Source organism: Strigops habroptila, chromosome Z, assembly GCF_004027225.2.
Source record: "Strigops habroptila isolate Jane chromosome Z, bStrHab1.2.pri, whole genome shotgun sequence".
Taxonomy (NCBI): Eukaryota; Metazoa; Chordata; class Aves; order Psittaciformes; family Psittacidae; genus Strigops; species Strigops habroptila.
This window is the reverse complement of record NC_044302.2, coordinates 29,029,207-29,052,053: the sequence shown is the minus strand read 5'-3', so window position 1 is coordinate 29,052,053 and position 22,847 is coordinate 29,029,207. Positions and strand designations below refer to the sequence as shown.

Genomic DNA, 22,847 nt, shown 5'->3' with positions numbered 1-22,847 from the left:
ACAAAAAGATTCTCTTATTTCAAAATTCATGTTATAATTAATTTGCAATGTTTCTCAAACTGGTACAAAGGTGTAAAATCTGTGCTTTTAAAAGCTTCTGCTTTGAGTAGCCTTACATTCCATAATTGTGCCCTAGCAATCATCAAGCTGTATTGCATGCCCCATTCATGAAAAGTATACTTTGTTGGGATGACATAACTGAATTTGGCTCTAAAACTTCCTTACCTAGAGCTTCCGTTAAGTTATATTAATTTAAAATATCTATGGAATGGTACTTTAAAAAAATACTCAAAAACCCCCCCCCAAAATAAAACAAAAATTAATGGGTTGGGTTAATGAAAATGACTCTTACAGTAAGTAAAAAAGGTTTATCACAGTTTTGGTAACTTGCATGAGTTCATATCGAAAAGAAATTTTTCACATATTTTTAATGAATTTAAGACTTTCGTGCTCTAGGTATTTTCAGTTGTATGCTCTGAAGCAGTAGACACCATACAGCTTGTGCTTTTTATCAGGGAAGCCTACAAAGCGAACAGCTGCTTCGTTGGGACTGCAGCGTTTCCTTGGCCTGGAGATTGGGTAGCGGACACTGCCGTCAGCCAGCCAGCCGGCATCGCAGCGGTCATACCCCAGGAGTTTCCAGGCAGCAAAGATCTGGCCAACTTTGGCAATCTGAGCTCCATCCTTCAAACACGCCTGGACTGCTTCATCGTAGGTCAGCTTGGTTGGATGAATTAGGTAGTAAAAACGACCTAGTAAGGGAAAGAAGAAAGAAGTGTCATTAGGAACATGATCATGGATTGGATCATAGAATCATGGAACAGTTTGGGTTGGAAGGGTTGGAAGGTACTTTATAGATCATCCAGTTCCAACCCCCTGCCGTGGGCAGGGACACTTTCCACTAGACCAGGTTGTTCCAAGCCCTGTTCAACCTGGCCTTGAGCACTGCCACGGATGGGGCAGCCACAGCTTCTCTGGGTAACCTGTGCCAGGGCCTCACCACCCTCACAGGGAAGAATTCCCTATATTCCTGATTCAGATAATGTGACAATATCACAATGGCTTTTGAGGAGAAATGGAGATGTTCTACTGCAGAATCATATCAAACAGTGTTTCATTTGTGACTGTGCAATGTGGGCACTGCACTGTTAAAAATATCTCAATTTTTTCTATGGTGAGTTCATAAATATCAGGAGTAAAAAAAAAAAAAGTGGTGTAGAGATCACAGACTGTTTGAACATAACAGTAGTGCTATATTTACTTCGGCTGGCATAGCACGGTAAAGCATCCCCACTCTCAGTTGCATTCCGTGGTAACTGAACTGTTGCAATGTGTTTTCATCCTCAGAGATAGAAAATCAGCAAGAAAAAGATTGGGAGAGAGGAATGATGGAAGACACCTTGGGATTTCGAGGAAGGTCCCTGTTCTTCCTCTAACTTTATGGTGCAAGAGGCTTTTACCAACATGGTGCCAATGACAATCCAGGGAAACAACTGAGGAACACTGTAGATTTCAGCCAAAGCAGATCTCATACAGCTGTAGCTTACTATCAGAGAAGGGATATCAGTCAAACATCCGAAGCAGTGCACTTCTGCATGATGCTCCCGGCACTAGCTGAAGACCCTTACAAGTTTTCCTCTCAGAAGCACGGCATAGCAAGATCTGGACTTTGATAGCATTTGGGTGAGGGGGGCCTGGAGATTTACTCTCTGACAAGGCAGTGGGTGACCTTGTTTCTGATTAAGTACAAGCAGTGTTTTCAGATATTTATTTATTTATCTTTAAGAAAGCTGAGATATTGTGCAGCTCCTCAGAAGCAGAGCTTGGGCCTGTGGTAGATCAAAACCATGCGTGCCATTAAATCTTCATTAGCAGTGTCAAAAGCATGGGCAGCAGTTCTGCAGCTCTGTTTCTCTTTAGGCATCAAAGGGTATATATATCCTCACCGTAAGACAGCACTGAACTGATAGCGCTACTAAGAAAAATGTGCCCCCCGTCTCAAGGTAATAAAAACATATGCCAGCAAGTAAAGCTCAAAAAGGAAGTCTCCCCTACTAATCCATAAGCTGCAATAATACTGATGTTAATTTAATTTACCAAGGAAATATAAATTCATTGTAAGCCTTTCATTCATTATTTATCACCACTGATTTGACAATTAACCAAGTGTGAGGTAGAAATAGATCACAGAGGAACAGTGTTTATTTGAAGAAATAATTTCCAAATAAATTCACAACTTTTCAATCTGTCTTGTGAGAGGCAAGTTAGCTAAAACACAAATGAATTTATTTATGTGGGAATCTTCTAATTCCAGAGCACACTCGTTACTTCTTAATTAAGAAATTAGTCCAGAATAATATCCTTTTTCTTCCTCATAAAAACTAGGCAAATACACAAACAGAATTCTGCTCATTTTCAGATTACTTTCTTGAAGAAAAAGTGATGAGCAAGACGAAGAGTTAGCTCAGCTCCAGAACCCTGCAAAACCCACTTTTTGCTAAGCAAAGAAATGTCAGGTGAGATGACAATATAAAGATAATTGAATTAACTTTATGTAAAGGTTGGAAATTGTATACCATGATAAGAACATTAGGGGAAAAAAAAAGGCATTTACATTGCAGCTGTGGTGGAGAAGAAATGTTTAAAATATTTCATTGCTGTCAGAGACAATTTCTAAAGTATTTCCACAGAAAAACTGTTGAGAGGAGATAATTTTCCCCTTTGTAAAATGCTTGCTTAGCTCTACTTAAGCAACTTGAAAGCATTTACAAGGTGTTGCTAAAGAGATGTTTAGTAAGTAGAAACATGTTCCTACTATGTTATTAAGAGGTTTCCCCAAAGCAAACAGGATTTCAGACTTAGGGGAACAGGGATTTGGACTGATAGTGTGTAAACTTCACCTAGCTTATTAGTTGCTCTTCAAACCATATGTCAATTGAATGTAATTTCCTAGGGATTTCCAGTAAGGTCAGGCTTTTGACATATGACATCAATAATAAAAACTCCTATACTTTGCCTCTTCCTTAAATAGAGGAACTTTAATAGTAAACCCCACAGGGGCGCAATGTGTAACCAAAATGTCTGATTAAATAAAATTCTGTTAATAACGTTGGTACAGATTTGCTGTTTTTCCCCTGCTAATAGGTTAGAAGGGTTTCTAAATGTTCAATCTTAATTGAGTGGAAGGAGGCATTAACTGTGTCTCTCATTAACATCCTGTAGTCGGGTCACTCCCACAGAGGATAAGCGTGCTTGATTTGTCTTCTCACATACAAATCATGAGCCAGAAAGTTTATGCAAACCTAATAAAACCCCAGCTATAATAGCTATTTTAAGTTTTGCGTGTAACAGAACAGCTTAAAGAGGAAAACCTGAGCACTTGGCCTGAATACTCTATACCCCTGTGACCTTGGGTGTTCGAGTGCTGCACCACCCTTGGAGATTTTTCCAAGCTCAGCTCTAAATTGAGAGATTTATTACTAAGCTTTTATATTGCAGCTGGGTGTGCTAGGCAGTGGGACATCATCTTCAGAGGCATAGAAACTCAGTGTCACCCCATTTGCTATTTCCTGTACAAAGTGCTAAGGCAGTGCCTTAGAAAGAGGGATCTTGGTGGAGTTCTCAGGAAGGACGCCTCCATGTGCAGTTTGCCATGGAGTACCTAAGCCCTAAGACTACTCCCAATGGCTTATGGTGTGCTGGGGCAACCTCTTGCTCAGCCTTGTGGCTTTGGTGCTGTGCAAGGGCAGCTGAGCAGCAAGCTCTGCTTGGTGGGTGGCAGCACATGCAAGAGAATTGCCAAGTGCAGGACTGACTTTTGCAGCCCTATGCTGAAAATGGCCACAGAAACCAGTTAAGTTGTTTTACTATGTAAAAGTGCTCTAATTTGTGGTTTCATATGGCCATAAGAGACATTCTCAGCAGCCAGAAGTGTATATCTGTGGCTTGTACAATGCATATACCCCATCATCTGCTCAGCAGACTCAGTTCAGTATATCTCACATCCTGCTCAAGCAAGTCGAGAAGAGGCCACGGTGATGCTTCAAGGGCTGGAGCAGCTCTGCTCTGGAGACAGGCTGAAAGAGCTGGGCTGCTTCAGCCTGGAAAAGAGAAGGCTCCTTAAGGGGAGACCCTAGAGCAGCTCCAGTGCCTAAAGGGGCTAAAAGAAACCTGGAGAGGGGCTTTGGACAAGGGCCTGTAGGGACAGGACAAGGGGGAATGGCTTTAACCTGACAGAGGGGAGATTGAGATGAGCTCTTAGGCAGAAGTTCTTCCCTGTGAGGGTAGTGAGGCCCTGGTACAGGTTGCCCAGAGAAGCTGTGGCTGCCCCATCCCTGGCAGTGCTCAAGGCCAGGCTGGATGGGGCTTGGAGCAACCTGGTTTAGTGGGAGGTGTCCCTGCCTTCTGCGGCAGGGGGTTGGAACTGGATGAGCTTTCAGATCCCTTCCAACCCAAATCATTCTAGGATTAGAGGAGACTAAACGGTTGAGCAAGCCCATTGCTCCTCAGAATTGAAGAACATGTTAAAAATCTGTGCAAAAAGTGAGGTGCTTTCTCTTCATTTCATCATAGGGTCCTGATTAGCATTTTGATATCCAGTGATCATCTCAAATAAACAGATTTTGAATTTATACATTAAATATGTGGGAATATTTTTTTTAATCCTCTTCCACATACCCCCACCCACCATCTGGTATCAGCAGTAACTCAGAAGCAACCACTTCTAGGAAAATATTCAAGAACCACAGACTGGTTTGCATTGGAAGGGACCTTAAAGATCAACTGGTTCCAACCCCCTGCCATGGGCAGGGACACCTTCCACTAGACCACGTTGCTCCAAGCCCCGTCCAACCTGGCCTTGAACACTGCCAGGGATGGGGCAGCCACAGCTTCTCTGGGCAACCTGTGCCAGCGCCTCACCACCCTCACAGGGAAGAACTTCTGCCTAAGAGCTCATCTCAATCTCCCCTCTGTCAGGTTAAAGCCATTCCCCCTTGTTCTGTCCCTACAGGCCCTTTAGGTGTGTTTATTTCTCTTTTTGGAACAATAGCTACACACTCCCAGCGATTCCCAGAATTTTATTCTGAAATGTTCAAATTAGCAGTCATCAGAAGTTAGAGATGACCTTCTGGACCCTTCTCACATTTAAATGGCTTGTGGTAGTTAACTTACCACACACATTACTGTAACAAGCAGGTCGTTCACAGCTGCACTTTTAACATGATCCCTAAAATTTATTTTTTGTATTTTTAACTTTGTTAACATGAGTTTTTTACTTGATTCTGCTAGAGCTGATAACAAATCAATTATATGCTGTGGTTCTGTGTGCAAAGAATAGAATAAAATGCATGTTAATAAGCAGAAAGTGTGATACTTATATTTTTTCTTTGAAAATGTTCAATTATAGAGGAGCTGATAGATACGTTTATATTTAGCTGTCTTAACACTTTTCAGTGCAATAGATTTTTTTTGGTTTTTCCTTAGAGAAACTCACTGTTCTTCTTCAGAAGACCTTTGAAATTAAGCAAAGAATAAACACTCAGCTCTACCATTGTATATTCTTTGTGCTATACCTCGTGGGCTCTGTGGGGGAGACTGCAACAAAAAGATTCATCTGCATTTATTCCCCCAAATTGTAGAAGCCCAGATTGGCTTTCTAGAGGGACTATATGGAAAAGGAGCATCCCCATTCCTTGGGACAGAGCAGAGAGTGAAATTGGGGTGGTCTGCAGCACTTAAAGAACCTTTGGATTGTGTCAGGTTGTCCCGCCACACAGGGCAGGAAACAGACATTGGGAAAATTTCCAAATTTAAGTTAGGTACTTCCCACTTTTGTATATTCATTTTCAATAGCCTTTATAAATATGAGGAATGTAAAAGCAAGATGTTGCCAACCAATAGTTGGCAACCAATCTCTACATAGAAAAATTATGTTATTTCCAATATTTTGATGGTTTAATGAATAGCATTATGGTACTGTTACTCTTTGCATTGTTTTATGAAACACATCACTATATATTCTTATAAACTGGTACTACTACATACGAAGTGTAGGAAATACACTTTTCGCTTTGCCTGTACAGACACAAAACATGAACAGTTCTTCTATGCACCAAGAGAAAGAGTTGAGTATGAAGCAGAAAATATAGGCAAAAGCAAAATGTTCAAGTCTAAGAAAAGACACTGTAGAGAGTAATTTTATAAAGTACTAAGATTATTTTGTATTGAATTGCAGACAAACTTTGTTAAAACAATTGCCTTGTGCATGTAGCAGGAATGCATACAGAATTCTTCATAAATGGTATAAACCCCCCTTTTTTACCAGTATTTTTTTCGTGTATTCAGCTTATCACATGAAGGATCCAACAATTCCAGAGTAAAGACACTGAACCTGGATTTGAACGCAATGCATTGATGACTACGTTTTCATTTTTCACCTTAATTGCTGAATGTAATTTTGCTGTTTTGTAGCTTTATTCTTCAGGGGAAAAAAAAAAAAAAACCACAACAAAAAAACCAAACCAGCTTTGCATGGAATTTAGATAAAGACTTTTTGCTTTGACTGCTGAACTATTTAAAATTCAGTCCTATTTTTTGTTATAATCCCTGATATTGTAATGTATTTGGGGAATTTCTTTCCCTAAAAAGCACCCAGTTAGCAGAAATTTAAACCTCATTACCCTCTTTCTTTATAGCAGCTCCCACAAGTGACACTCTTTGAGATTATTTTTGGGGTTTTTTTGAGCTTTCCTTACACTGGGGACCTTGGCATTTTCCCAGCTCTCTTACATAAACCTGAAGGCTTCTCTGTTTCACACTGTTAGGAGACTCCTGCAGTCACTGCCACCGCTGGAAATGCATGGTGTTCTAACCACTTCTCATTTTCCTTGGCTCTTCCTGAGCTGAGAGAATCAATACTGAGTGTTGCAGAAATAGCTCTTTTTGCCTGTAGCTACTATCTTTGGCAATTGCAGCCTCGTGGCAAACGGGTTATTATAAGCTTTTCCCTTTACAGTGAGAAAATTGATGTATGCTTTAAGCATACATAAGCTATCTGAACTCTTGAGCTGAAAATAGGTAATTGGTATTTTGGGAGAGTGACTGGGTTTACTGTGGATATCAAGGTAAGCTTGGGACATGAAAAGTGGGGAACATAGCAGGGACATATGAGGATAATATAACCTGGTGAGTTTCTGGTTAAGGAAATGGATGCTGAGAGAAGCAGAAGTCCAGATTTTCTGCTGACACCTTGAGAGAGAACACTGAGTTGTAAGGAACTAGACAAGATAGTGCTTAGCTCTATATATCATCCTACTGCTGTGGAGTTCTCTGTCTTGCAGATCGGTTTAACAGACTCACCAAGGATGCGATTAATTTTTGTGACCTGTCTTTGACTTCTCTACTGCCTGTAACATTATCCTCACCCTACCTCATTCCTTTTTCTCCTTCTTTCTCTGTCTTTCGGTATCAATGCACAGACAATGTTTATCTGTCAGAACTTCTCTTTTTTTTTTCCCCCCAGATATTATTTTTCACTTTCCTTAAGAGATACTGAGGCACTGTCCAGCTGCTATTGTGGAGAAGGGTGGTCATTAATGAGCAATAGTCAAAAACATTTAATCTGCAAGCATTTTAAATAGTGCAGCAAGTACATTTTAATTCTTTTTCCTTGTTTATTTTATTTCTCAACACTATTTCTATAGTACAGACTTAAATCTGCAATAAGATATGAGTTTATATAGGATTTTGCCTTGGATAAATCAGGCAAGAAAAACATGCGCCAGCATTTAATGGAATAATGCAGCATGATAAAAATAGCTGCTAATAAACAAAAAAATACATTTTTGTTTCTGACTGCATCCAGCCTAATTTAATATTCTTGGTTTCAGGATATAGGGTGGGGAGGGTGTTGAGAATGTGGAGCAGACTTAGGACTAGAGCATATATACCTTCCAAAGAAGGGCAATGGAGCTGGTGAAGGGCCTGGAGCACAAATGTGATGAGGAATGGCTGAGGGAACTGGGGGGATTTAGTGTGGAGAAGAGAAGGCTCAGGGGGGACCTTATTGCTCAGCTACCTGAAAGGAGGATGGAGCCAGCAGGTGGGGTCAGTCTCTTTGCTCAAGTAACAAGTGGTAGGACAAGAGAAAAGGCCTCAAGTTGAGCTGGGGGAGGTTTAGGTTGGATGTTAGGAAAAAGGGTTGTCAAGCATTGGAACAGGCTGCCCAGTGCAGGGGTGAAGTCACTATCCCTGGAGATATTTAAAGGATGTTAGATGTGGTGCTTAGGGCCATGGTTTCGTGGTGGACTTGCCAGTGCTGGGTTCACTGTTGGACTTAATGATCCTAAAGGTCTTTTCCAACCTAAACAATTCTACGATTCTGAGAGCAAGGCTTATGTTTATTTTTTGGTGTGCTGCAGGACAAAAATGCCTCATTGTGGATAAGCAATCTGTGCATAAACAAAAAAGTCGGTGTTCCTTGGTCTGGGTGGGCTACAAGCCAAACATGTGCAAAGTTGCGTAGGAATATCCACAAGTATGGTGTTGTAGAGGATTGTAGACCTCTTTTGCACATGTTTACTTGCAGCATTCTTCTCATTCACAGCAATGCTTTCTAAATCCTTTTCAGCCACTAGATTAAACCTAAAATGATACCAAGCTGATATCAAGTCATTTCATACCTAAAGTAACGTCTATTAAGAGCAAAAAAACTTGCAGTCACTAAAATAAGGTTTAGAGCAGACCAAGCTCAGAGCAAAAGTGAACATGGTTTTAGCAGTGTACTAAGATTAGGAATCTAAATTATTGGGCATAAAAGCTAGAAATAGGTTTGCTGATAAGGAAGTATTAATCATATTAGACCTGGTACTTGAGCAGGAGCTGCTTGACACAACAGCACAGACAAAGTGGTGATCAGAATTTTGTGTTGGTGATATATTTAAGTTGTAAAACATCATAATTATAATTGAATTCAACAGGAAAGCTCAATTAACGAATCACAGGTTTCTTCATCACTTTAACAGAAATAAACTGGGCATATATCAGCATTAAAGAGTACGCATAAATTTTAATGGGGTGACGGCACAGATATTAGAAACTCCTGCCAATAAAAGTTCTGAGTTGTAAAAACCACCTACATGAACATGTGGCAAAGACAACTTTAGTTTGTGCAAGAGCCCTTGTAAATTCAACAATAAAATTTTCCAAGCCTAACACAAGCTTTGACAAATCAAATAGGTCTTTGCTGCCATGGGAGTTTCTTTCCTAAGCACAGAAACAGTCATTTACAAGTTAGGGGTGAAGAAGACTCTTACCATTGAAGTTTGAAGTAAAACAGAAGACATCATATCGGCTTTTATCTTTATCCCAGAACCCGTAATTCCTGACCCCAGGCACTGTGTTCTTCCCTCCGCAGGCCTCCCTGGGCTTGGTGATGGGGTACTGCACAGAGCCGTCGCTGAGCCAGCCTGCATTACACCAGTCCAGCCCTGACCTCCAGGCATCATAGAGCTGGTCAAAGGAGGCAATAATGGAGTCTTGGTCCAGGCATGCTAGCTGAGCCTCATGGAAGTTTAAGTTGTAACGACCCAGCCGTGGAGAGTAAGGGAATACAACGCCTGAAGTGATAAAAAAGGGGAGAAACAGCATTTACAGTCATTGGAGACTCTGAGAGTGCTTAAGGATAGGAAGAGCTGGTTGCAATTTTGCAACTACAGGTTTTTCATCAAAAAATTCCAGTTTATCAGCTGTAAGATCAATTTTGCATTAAAAAAGAAAAAAAAAAGTAAATTAAAATTCAGCCTAGTTCTCTTCTTTGTGGGATGGGATTTGGGGGTTCTCTGGCAGTCATTTAGCAAGGAGAAACTGTAGTACAGTGGAATATGAACTATGTCTTTTTACACATACATTTTAAATTGAAATGTTTTGATTGACACAAAAAAGTGCTATGTTCTTTGCATGGACCTGTGACAAGATTTCATGAGAGGTTCACAGCAGTCGTTTTTTTGTTTGCTTGTTTTTATTTTATGTCATATTATGTCATATTTATGTCATATGTTAAGAACACGAAGGTATTTCATGTCTTTCTTAATAACAACCTTTCAAGGCTAGACTTGTAGGAGGCATAATTTTAGTGTCCTGAGACCTTAAAGTAGGAAGTGTGCAGGGAAATAAAATCAGTGAGGCTGTATATGGTTTTGGGGAAACCTTTCTGCTATTTTCCAGCTGGTTTTTGGCAGTTTGTCATCACTGAAGGAAGGAGAGCTCCTCACAGAGGGCATCAGGGAGCACAGTTTCTTGAGCAGAAGACAAGTTTCCCCACTTGCAGATGGTGAGTCATGTAGCACACAGCATGCAGCAAGGCAAGATGGCCCTAGTAGGAAGCCATGTGGGACACCACCTTCCTTCGCTGCCCCTATGGTTGCCAAAAGCACTGCTGGCTTAAGCAAAGGATGCTCGCTGGACAGCCACTGTGCAAGGAGCATGGTCCTGCCAAATGCTTCCTTCTACGCCTGAGGACCAGCCACAGGCCAGCCCAAAGCCCTGTCTGTCACTCATCAGTGGTGAACCATTGCAGAGAGATGTGGCAGAGAGACTTTCTCATAACAGACGACATCCAAGTGGAGATGGAAAACGTGGGGACACCTCCAGAATTGTTTCAGCAGCAACACTGAATCAAAGTCGTTGCTCTTATCTGACAGATTTTTCCATAGTATATTTTCTGCTTGCTTTATGAAAAAGATCTGTAGTTAAAGATCACTTCTTGAGAATGCTGAACCACCTTCCCATCTGGGTTCTGATAAAAGAGAAGAGAGAAACTGGAAATAAAAGTTTAGATAAGACCACCCTGATCTTTGGCAGGGTTTAAAAACTTAACCCAGATCTAAATTTTACAGTTGGCTTTAGCCCAGTCTTATAATAAGCTGAAATAAAACAGCATCAGAGAAGATAGAGCTCAGAATGTTTATTCTCAAGCACCTCTGTGGACCTAAGTGCTGTAGGATGCAGAGGGACTGAAGACAAAATAACACGAGATGAGCCCAAAACTTTACACCGGTATAAATATTGATTTTTCTTTTTACTTTTTTCCTGCTGTTGAACTCTCCCACCTGTAACAAGTTCCTTGCCTCTAGGGCAATGTAGCATAGGAGACAGAAATTACATTATGGTCATGCAAGACTGTCACCACGCAATGAAGCCATTCTTCTTTCCAAACATTTAAACCCATTTCGGTGTCCATTCCACCCGTTATCTTAACATCTCCTTTCCTTCCCTTTCTCCCTCACTCCTCTATTGTCCAAGAAGTGTTATTTTTGTTAAACAAAATTTTTGTTATTACTAAACTTTGGTGACTTGGTCCAGGAAAATAAAGCATGCAAATGTAAACTTGGCAGGGTAATAATAAACAGTATTTTGCTCTCCTTTGGCAATTAACTAGAATGTCTGCTGAGGATCTTTCGTTTTGTAAATCCTTTGTTAAAGGGCTTTTTGAGTTATTAGCTGTTCTGAACTATAAAGCATGAATGTAATATAATACAACATGTGCTGTTAACTGTAACTTCATAAAGAAGCTGTAGACGTTTAATATTTTTCTAGATTCCTATTTTTCCTTCCTCCTCCTCATCTCTTTTGTAAAAATTTATTCATTGCCCCTCAGTGCTAGTGGATAGAAATATCACTGGCTATAATAAACATGTAGCAAACATCAGAGAGGTCCCAGTTTTAATACTTTATTAGAAATCCATTACTTCTTATTTTTCTGGAACCACTTCCCCAGACAACTGACTCCTTGTCCAGTACATGTGTCTGATTTGCTTACACATGGAAAAAAAAAAAAAAGACTAAAATCATCAGAGATGAGTATTTCTTAGTCCAGATCTAAACTTACATACTTCTAAAAACTCAGCAACAATTAATTGGAAACTATTCAATGAGATTTGAATCCTTAAGGTTTCCACAATAGCTTTTTAAAAGGGGTTAAATATGCATGAAAATTTGTTACAAATCTATTGGAGTTTGACACTTGGGGACATAATGTTTTAATAATATATATATGCACAAGGCTGTAATATTAGCTTTGGGTTATATTGGGGTAGACTGCATAGAAGCTGATTTTTGTTTGAGTTCATCTGCAGTGCAAGCCTGCAACTGATTAGCATTAATTTCACCCTACCGATGGGGGTGGCCATTGGTGATTCTACAGAGCAAAATTGACTGGGTATGTGTTTTGTGTAGCCTTGCATTACCTTTCATCTTTGTTAATTTTTTTTTTCTTAATTTCCCTATCAAATCTAGCTGAAATTCATAGCTAGATCTTACTACTCATCTTCCTTTTGTTACAATTTAGCAGTGCTGAACTTTAGTTAATTGCAAAGCATCTTCTTCAGTCTTGGATCTTATAACTCATCAAAAGATAATCCATCCCATCTGTTTTCGAATGGCCAAAAGCTGTCCTGAGGCTTGTTACTGTTCCCAAACTACCGACTGAATCTAAACTCCTGAATCCAATCCTGTGTTTTACCACTTGCAGACAAAACACCCACTTCCAAACATTAATAAATTCATCATAAAAAATGGAGAAAGATAAAAACTTCCAGCCTCAGGTGGTTGGAATCAAATTAGTTTGTGGGAAGACTGAGCTGAGGAGTCTTAACTTGACCTTTGTGATTCAGCTCCCTACCCTAAGGAAGCAGGTAAGCCACCTGTGGAGCCTGAATAGGGAATATTAATTTACAATATAGACTTCTCACTGTGGCTCCTCTCCCAAACACATGGTTATCTGGAATAGGTCCTACCCCCAGGGAAGGACCTCCTTTCTCCCAGAAAGTAGAGGAAGAACCTGAGACACATAAATTCAGTGGAGAATAAATCTGTTAGTGGAAAAGGAGGGCTAGGTAAGGTTTGCTGTATGCATCTATGACAATGCAAACACAGCCCAGAAAATTACTTTTGCAATGGAAATTAGGATTTCTATCAATTAAGAACATAACAACTGGATGTATAACATATCCTCACCATACATACACCTGTACTTCCATACACCTCACATTCAATTCCACAAGTGGAAGCTCTGCTTCACTCACTGTGTTTTTTAGGGAATGCAAAAGAGATGATATTTGTGTGTCCTCTGTAAGCTATTTTTATTTCAGACTGTTAGAAGCAGGTAATCCCTACAATTCAGTGCAAGGGCTTTACAGTTACTCAGTAGCTACAGGCGCATTGTCAGTGCAAGGAGCTGTAACAGTTACCCAAGAAAACAGGGTGAGGAAATAAGCTTAGAAAGCTCAACTCCTATAACAATTTATGGGTGTCTATTAAGCCAGCACCACACACAATTAGCAGTTTTAAGAGTATTTACACATTCAGCAAAATAACACAAATTTCTGTTGACCCATATGGAAAAAAAAAAAAGAAAAAGAAAAAAGAAAAAAAGGTCTTTTTACAGCCAGGGTAAAGAAATGAGCTTCCTTAAGTTCTAGCCCAAACAGAAAAGTACGTTTTCTTGTAGCCAGTGTAAACATAGGGTAACAGTAGGGCTTGCTATATACTATACTGTAGGGTACAGTTTTAAGCTGGCAGGTTCACACACTTGCTGGCAAAACTTTCCATGCTGGGTTTCTGAAATTCTGTAACAAGTGGTAAATCCCTCATTTTCCTTGAGACTCCATCTCCATTGCTCTGCCTGACAGGACTGACCATCCACCCACAGAGTGGGCCACTAGCTGTTAGCAGGTATTGATCTCCCTGAAAACAAAACTGAAGCTTGAGATGGTGTCCCTCCAGCCCGCAGCATCCCACAACCAAGCTGTCAGTGGGATTGCTTATTTCTGACAAGCACAGGCATATGAACTAGACTCACAGTGGCCTGGGGGCAGACTGTTCCCTTATGTTTTAAGGGAAAATTTTATCAAAAATTTTATAAAAATTTTAAAGCTGTTGTCTTTCCTTACTCTCCTAAGGGTAATTAGTACTAATTCCTTTAGTATTTGCTTTTCAGTCATAATTTCCAGATAATTTTTTGCTCCTGTGTTTTGAACTTTTTACCTCAACTGCATCTTTCATTTCCCACAGCATTTACAAACACAGTTGTGTCTGCAAAGACCTGTTACCCTTTCACAGAAGGAATTACATTGGCCTGTCATTATTTACTCTTGAAAAACTGTTGTCTTTCACAAGACCTTTTGCGGCCTTCTAGGGACTCACAACTGCTTTTTCATTGTCCTATAAAATCAGTGTTATAGTGGACTGTACAACAGATTGTCACACAAAGGATATTTAAAATAGCTTTTTGTGTATGAATGTAACAGAAACACAGAGAAGAAACAAATATGAGATAACAATACCAGGCTGAATCTTATTTCTACAGCTGTTGACAGCATAGAGTTGGTTTCGGCTTGTTGGTTTCAACCAATTCATGTTCGTTTCAGCCACAAATTCCCCATTTGTTATGTCCAGCTTAAGGCAAGTAACCAGATTAGAAAATGATTGCTGTAACAATTTAGAAGAATTTGTTTATATGAGGCTTGCAGATTTGTTTGATCTATTTTGAACTACAAAGTCTGTTTTTGAAAGAGGTGCCTGTTCTTTTTCTAACCCTATCTTGGACGTAAAGGCTAACGTACCTCTAAGCCTGATCATAAAACCTGAGGAGTTTTTCGGTTCATGTGGAGCTGCCCAAAGAGTTAGCTTCTATCTAGAAGCAGTTTTCTACAGAGGTTTTTAGTGGCTTTATCTAGACCTGCATATTCCTGGTATTGCAAAAAGTAATTATTTCATATCCTGTATTGCAAAACTTATGTGTTCAGTTATCACCTCTGCCTGAAGACAGAAACTACTAAAAAAAAGTCTAATAGAGTGAAAATCTGCTTTGGGCAGTTTAGCCTTGTTCCATTTTCTTTGCCCACAAATCTCATGAAGGAATAGTACACGAAATCTGTGCCTGAGCAGCATAACTGAGGGCCAGTGATGGAGCCTTTACATGCTGGGAAGCTGAAGTACACAGATTTGATGTAGTGAGATCTATTACAGTGCCTAGTATTCATGAGAACGAAAAATAGTAAAGCACTAACATAAAGAAAATTCAATGTAAGCTGAGAATTCTTTCTTTGCTTACGACTCAGGCGACAGTATCTACGTGCCATAGGAGGCCTTTAATTTGTTAAGGATTTGACTTTCAGAACATTTGATAGAGCGTAAAACTAATGATCCATATTTTATGTGCAGGAGGAGAGTAAGGCCAGTTCAGTAAGAAAATGGCTTTGGTGACAAGGACATGATAAAAAGTGTCCTTCTCTCTGCAGTAATTGACACCGCTTGCAGCCTCCATGCCCAGCACAACCTTCCTGCCCTTAGACTTTGTATTTAAGGTGGCCAACAGGATGATAATCATGGCATGATCAAATAGTTCTTAAAGCCGGTGGCTGCAAAATACTGCAGTGAATCCTAGTCCTGAGCTGTAGCTGCTAGACAGCACTGTCTCACTAGTGTAGGGGGGAAATGGTGTGGTTCTGCATCGAATAATAGTGAAGAAAACATACCAAAAATATGTAAGGTATGTAACAAACACAGAGTGAATCTAATTCCACTGTTTTTTCAAAGCTAAAAGTACCCAATCATTATGAACGGTTTATTTAATAAGAATCTCAGGAGGTATTTGAGTCTAATAAGAATAAAACACTCCCACATTAGGAGAAGAAAAAAGGTCCACTGAGGTAGAGGTCAACTATTTTCCTATTGATATATTAACATGCCTTCACCTAGCCAAAGCTGTACTGTTTGTATAGTGAGCTCACACTGGAGCCATCAGCTGTTTTGCACAGCTAGTGGGCATTCCTGGGTATAAATGGTTTTGTCTTGCTGCCAATTAACATCCTTAGGGCCACCATCTCAGGACATCAGGCTATTGATGCAAATCCTTCCCACTGTGAGATTAACCTTATTATTTATAACAGATGTAGAATGTTGGAATGGGCTGATATATTTTTATTTTTTTCCATAGATGATTTTTTTTTCTTCTTGATCTATTCTGGATTGCTCAAATACATGAAATGGTAAAGCAAGCATTACATAAAGCTGCAGATAAGATTTAAAAATAAGCACAGGGGCATGTAAATATAGGAAAATATTCTATCAGCTATTAATGTCCATTTTAAATATAAGTGCATTTTAATCATTATCACTTCAGAAGGAAACCTCATTGTAACTTACACCCAGAATCACCAGATTTAATGGTCAAAAGCAGGTTTGACACTGACACACTCACTGGTTTTCTCTGGAAGGTTACATTTTACTGTGAGGTTTTGCAAATTAAATCTTCCTTTAGTTTAGGATACATCACCCTATAGTATCAGAAATGAACAGTCTCACACCTGTCCCACATCTGACAGAGGTAATTAAAAAGGAATTGTTCCTTATGTTAGCCAGACAGCAGTTAAAATATATAAACTTTCCTTTCAGGAGAGATCAGAACACCCTTCGTTGAAGAAATATGGTTCATCCTATCCTTATGAATTTTCTGATATTGGAGGTGGGGGAAAAGAGGAAGAAGTGGTGCTCTTGGACAGGATGGGCTGGAGTTGGCATAAAATGTTTAGTCACAGCAGTAAGCTAAAGCGGATACTGTATATCAGGAAGTGAGACCTAGACCTTGTATCCAATGATCTGGTGCTATATCATGCAACAGTCACAGTAAAAAAGGTGGAAAATCTCACTTTTTTCAGCTGTCTTGCTGTCTGCAGTACAGGAAAGATTTCTCACTGTTTTTTTACTCTACTATTAATCAAATATTGTCTCTCAAATGTGTATCTCTCCATGTGCACACGTACCAAGCTTCAGGCAAATCTTCCCAATCTGCCACTATAGCCATCAGTATCTCCCCTTCCCCAGGAAATCCTGGCACAGCAGGAAGCATTTGTGCTGGAACCTCCTCGCTTTTAAGAACAGAAGGCTAATCAACTTTTGCTTCAGTGGCACAATGCTAAGTAGCACCAGCTGAGTATCTGATGCAGATGTGTGGTATGATGAAGAATTTAAAGATTTTACACTGACTCTGACCTTTTTACACTGATAAAATACCATAATGCTGTAAAACACAGGGAAATCTCAGTGTCAGATATAGTTATGTAGTTATTTATCTGAATATGTCGAAGCCTGATAGAGGTAGGTACTGAGGATGAAACGAGACTGACAGAAGAATATTATCAAATTATAGAGCATCCTCAGAATCCAGGGGAGGGTTGCAGGACTGTCTGCATGACAGCGTGAAAGGAGAAGAGACGTGCTGGGGTCAAACACAGCTAAAAGAGATGCTGCATGTTTCCGACCTGGCACTTGCTAGTCCTCAGCTGCAGTAAGTAGCTGCACTTGCCACATTTTTATTTACATCCTTATTGTCTGGAAACCACCCTTTGAGGTGGAACACTTCCATGCTACCCACCTCAAAATGCATGTCCCAGTCACAGGGCCCGTACCTGCAACCTGGGCAGCCCAAGAGCTTTGCTTTCATTTAGGGAAAGTTGAACATTCCAAGCAGAAACTGCTCACACTTCAGTGGTTCATCTCAATAACAGCATCTGCAATGAGCAACCACTGCATTGCATGCCTGAGTGAAGAGGAGATTGAACACACAAGGGCCCCTGACTAGCAAGGAAGAATAAAGTAAAATGCTTTTTCCTCCTACTCATTTCTGTTTTCGCTCAAAACTGTTTTAGACAACTTAAACTGGACATGTGTATGTTCAGTTTTATGTTGTGTGAAAAGAATAGCGTGCATTCTTATTAAAGATGGATTATGTGAGGTGAAACAACTTAAATCAGCTATCCTTCTGGCATGGAAACTGTTGCAGGGTCTTTCTGCATTCAGAAATTGAAGGTTTCAGCAGCCTCCAACCAGGAATAGAAGAATAGATGAAAAGGAGTTAGCTAAGGCCTTAACATCTGTTTGGTTCAAGAACCACTCAGACAGTCTTATTGTGCAGGGTAACTATAAAACCACCATAATATACAGTAACCCTCAACAAAAGAGTCACCTGTTTCACTTGTTTAAAGGTTTGAGAGCCAGGGGTTTGATTTTCTTCTTTTGTATTTTTTATTCATAACTACTTTTCACAGATAAAGTGATTTCTATAAAGTTCTCTCTGACACACGCCTGCTGGTAAGTATAAGGATAAGGGAGACAACTTCACGCAACTTTTAGTTTCCTACTGAGTTCCGTGCAGTCTTTTGGGAAATAAGGCCAAAAGCTGGTTTACATGCATTGTACCTCACAAAAATTATCTGAATTTCTTAAGAGTAAAGGAAAGCTGAATATTTGATTCTCTTTTTAAACCTGTTCCACTAATTCTTCTAATGCTTTGTAGTCTACTGTTTTGAAGAATATCGCTGAAAGAAATCACTGCAGACTACACGTAGGAGTTGTCTTGGCAGGCAATATTGAGGTCTATTTTATATAATTATAAAGCTGGAAAAAACAAAACCGTTGTCTCCGGAAAACTACTTTAACATTTTTCCTCTTTTTAAGAAGATTTGTATTTCCTTGGTAATCCAAAATGTCCCAAAGTACCGTAAAATGTATGTTAGGAGAATATTTAATATAATTTTGCCTAAGTCTACTGTAAAAACATGCAATGACTTCTGTAAAGTGCTAGGAGGACATTAAAAACATATGGGGTTCTTAGTACTATGTTTGATCATTCTATTTTGCCTACCCACACACCATGTCTCACTGGAAACAGAATATAGGCTAGCATAAGTTATAGAAGTCCTAATCTTCTTCTAATTTATGATTGTTGTCATGGGCTGTCAGGCCAAAATCCCCAAAGCACAATGAATCCCAGTTCTCAGCTTGCCGTTATCAGTGTTAATAGAATATCAGCAGTATTAGCAGAAAACGGCAGGTATTCATCAACACTGAGAAATTTGAATTTAAGTATGATTCAAATGTTACCTACCTTCCAGATTCAGAGCTACCACCGCTGTGTCATCCTCTAATCCTTCAATCACCTCACATTTGTATCTCCCGTAATCCTCCAGTATTATATTTGTAATTATAAGAGAGGCATCGTTCTCACTGCTTTCCCTCAGCAACACTCTGCCCTGGTAGTTTCCGTAGCTCTTTCTGTGCTGTCCCATTGCAACAAAGACATCCACTTCTTTGAGGTAATCTGAGGTGAGTTTGGTCCACTTGATCCGGATCTTGTGGGTTCCTGAGCCAGCTGTTGATGTGTGTTCGTGGTAAAACTTACATGGCAGTGTGACATTGCCACCGCGGTGGGAGAAGATTTTAGCTTGCTCTGCTACCACAAGTAGACGGGGTCCATTTCCTGCTAGGAATCAAGGAGGAAAAACAAAAACAAGAATTAATCTACAATCTACCTTTTACAGAATGGATATGATCAATGCCATAACAGCAACCAGCTGTATTATACATTAGGTCTGCAACATCATTTCATTGCAATCATTTTGTACCTATGCAGTACTACGATGTACAAACCAGTTCTATATAATTATTTATTTAGCTGTAAGTATGTCTGTGTGTGTATACTCTCAGAGAGGCAGAAGGGAAACTGGTTTGCAGGAATGCCCCCTCATATAGGCAGAGACCATCCTATACACTTCATAGTCGTGAAGATAAAGTTGTATATATATATTTACAGAGCTGTACAGCTGGTGGATGAATGCCATCATCCATAAAAAGCTTCACACCAACATCCTGTATTTCCCTGTGAGTTTTTCAAGAGCTGTATTTTCTTTTGAACCTGTCATTATTTTATGTCTGATATTTTGATCTCACTTTTCACATAAACCTGTATTTGATTGGCTGGGTCTTCTCCTGCTTGTCCTCACTCCAGACTCCCTGCTCTCTTTTCTCTCTACTAGGCTGTGACTGGTGTTGCTCTATGAAATCATTACATTTAGGACAGTCAGCTTGAGCAGGTGCTCGTTTCCAACCTTAACTTTCTGGGGCTTCTTTGATAGGCTGTGCTGCCCTGGGAAAATCCTGGAAAACAGAGATTTCACAGTGGCAGTCAACAGGTGTATCCAAAACTGAGAATATTTCCTTCTTTCTATACCTCTTGCCTTTGTTCTGCAAAACTGATTTAGCAAGCTCAGCGTTTCTGTACATATTGCTGTTGTCTATCACTGAGACACCAATCAAAGCTAGTAATGCATCACCAGTGCTCTGCTCACTGGGAAGAACTACTGACCTCACTCTACATAACAGATTGCAAAGAAAGACTTTGTAATTCCCTATGTGTGTTCAGAAAAGCCAATGCAACTGCCCAGAAACATGATTCCTAACTCTAAAGCTTGGTCTGAATCACAGAATCACAGACTGGTTTGAGTTGGAAGGGACCTTAAAGCTGATACAGTTCCAACTCCCCGCACTTTCCACTAGACCAGGTTGCTCCAAGCCCCGTCCAACCTGGCCTTGAACACTGCCAGGGATCGGGCAGCCACAGCTTCTCTGGGCAACCTGCGCCAGGGCCTCACCACCCTCACAGGGAAGAACTTCCTAAGAGCTCATCTTAATCTCCCCTCTGTCAGTTTAAAGCCATTGCCCCTTGTCCTGTCCCTACAGGCCCTTGTCCAAAGCCCCTCTCCAGATTTTTTATCAGCCCCTTTAGGCACTGGAGCTGCTCTAAGGTTTCCCCAGAGCCTTCTCTTCTCCAGGCTGAAGCAGCCCAGCTCTTTCAGCCTGTCTCCAGAGCAGAGCTGCTCCAGCCCTCGCAGCATCTCTGTGGCCTCCTCTGCATGTGCTCAAGCAGTCTGTCTCTCCCTAACTGCAGAAAAGCCAAGGCTAAGTTCCTGAAAGCAGGAACTGCTGAGAAGCTAACTCTATGCTGCAGGGAGGCATCAGGATCTGTTGCTCATCAGTGTCTCCAGACAGTCCTGGGCTTCTGAGTCTTGTTGACAGGTCTGCTGACTAAATGATATATTCACCTAAACTGTAATTTCAGCCTATCTTCACTACTCGTCCATGCTGGCTACACTACGCAGCAGAAGAAACACCAGGGTATGGAGCATTTTATGATTATGCAAAAAGTTCAGGGCTGGTAATTACAAAGACAAACTTCATGAGTGCAAATGTCCATCTGCTTAAGGAAAACAGATATCCCAAATGTGTAGTTCTTTGCCAGGAGATGCTGTTGCTATTACCTTCACAGGACATAACAGCCAGGGCACCAGCTTCCTGAAGAAGGAAGAAGCTTGAGTGCTGCAAGTTGTTTTAGCAGGATAAGAGACCTCCCTACCTAGTGAAAAATCATTACTGAAGAGCAGCTCACCTGCAGATCCATATAACTGGTTTTCTTTCTCACTGCCCTTCTTCTCTGGGGTGAGCAAAGGCTCAGGGCTACTCCCATAACTCATCTTTCCCTTTTCAGAGGAGAGCATCCCAGGACAGAGGTGATCTGAGGCAAGGCACCACGGAAAGTGTTGCTAATGCTGTTTCCACAGGACAAGGAGAAGGAAGAAAGTAAAGGCAGCCAGAATGGTTTGTTGGTGAATTTCCCTGTTTCCTTCAAAGACGTCCCACAGCCTTCTGTCCACCTTGGGAGGAGGAATGTTATGCTTTGGGGTGGTTATTACCAAGAAATCTGAATCAGAGCTCAACTATGTTGGGTCTTTAATACTGAAATAGTCAATAAATATTAGCAGAAAGGACTGGGGCAGAAGAGAGAGTCTGACTCAGGCTGCTAACACTTGCTCTTTCTAACAACTGCGAGTCTGTGCCAGCAAGACCTGGAGAATTGCCCAGCGCACTGTCATCTCTGACTCCAGTATTAGCATCCTAATGCGGTGGTGTACCTCTCTCCTGGCTGCTTCCCACCTCCTCTGGCCCTTTGCAGCAGCCATTACCTGAGTTTATATCTCAGTAAGTATAAAGAGCAGAGGGGATGGGAACCTGGGAAAGGAAAGCACGGTTTTTCTCAGTCTGTGGCATCTCCAATGTCCCTGGAGTCTCAAAGGGAGATTCAACGCTTGAAACATGCCTCCACCATCATGTTTTCTAAAAGCCAATTCTTTTCTACAGAAAAAGAGATGATGCGGCCTTCTCTCTGTCCAGACAGCAGGGAAGAAAATTACATTGCTGCTGCTCCCAGACCTAGGAGAGGAGGAAGAAAGAATCTCTGGCTTTCAAAGAAAAGCATATATCAGGCTGGGGGATGCTGCATAGTTTCTTTTTGGGATAGAAGACATGCAGAAGACACGCAGGCAGCAGGGATTTGGAATTAAAAATGAGATGACTGGGGTTTGGCAAGAGGCCAAAAGGTCTTTATTATCCAGAAGCCAGTGAGAATCAGGGCCAAATTCACCTAACTGCGTATTTTTGGGAGTATAGCAAAATGAATGGTCTTGGTCTTTCTGGAGTTGACAGAGGAGGAGTTAAAACCCACAACCAACAAACAAAAAAAGTCCAAACACAGAGCAAACCAGAATCCCTTCATTTACAATATGTTTAGCACTCTGGATGCAGCATTCCAGCTCACTGCTGTGAAAGTCAGCTCAAATGAGGAATGAATCCTGCTTCCTCAGTTACCTTAATAGAACAAGCTGTTGAGAACTAGTGATCTGATCATGGAAGATGGGGTCAACACTATTTTACAGGCTCATCAGATCTGTCTGCTTTCCTCATTGGGTTCCTGATGAGGCTGCTCTTTTTGGATAAAATTATCTTTGTATCTAAATGGCAGGAATATCCAAAAGATGAGTGCAAAGAGGAAAAAGATGGGAAACATGAGTGTTACCAGAAAGTCCTGCATGTTACTTGAAGAAGAGAGTAACTTTTTTCCCCAAGAACTACTTTCTTTAGAAGTACCACCAAAGAATTTGTAAGGGCAATGGCCA

At 40.6% G+C, this 22,847-nt stretch overlaps 1 protein-coding gene across 2 annotated transcripts in view; it reads right to left on the bottom strand.

Moving 5' to 3' along the window:
* Window positions 1-218: 218 nt before the first annotated feature.
* The window catches only part of HAPLN1 (hyaluronan and proteoglycan link protein 1), a 60,987-nt gene continuing 38,358 nt past the window's right edge, over window positions 219-22,847 (bottom strand). Inside the window, exons 3-5 of one of the 2 annotated variants that reach the window (XM_030512932.1) lie at window positions 18,947-19,318; window positions 9,315-9,617; window positions 219-752 (exon numbers count right to left, since the gene is read on the bottom strand). In XM_030512932.1, the coding sequence (XP_030368792.1) occupies window positions 463-752; window positions 9,315-9,617; window positions 18,947-19,318 (965 nt within the window). In that variant the 3' untranslated portion in view covers window positions 219-462. Of the gene's footprint in view, window positions 753-9,314; window positions 9,618-18,946; window positions 19,322-22,847 lie in introns of both variants that reach the window. The other variant, XM_030512933.1, reaches the window with a different exon arrangement.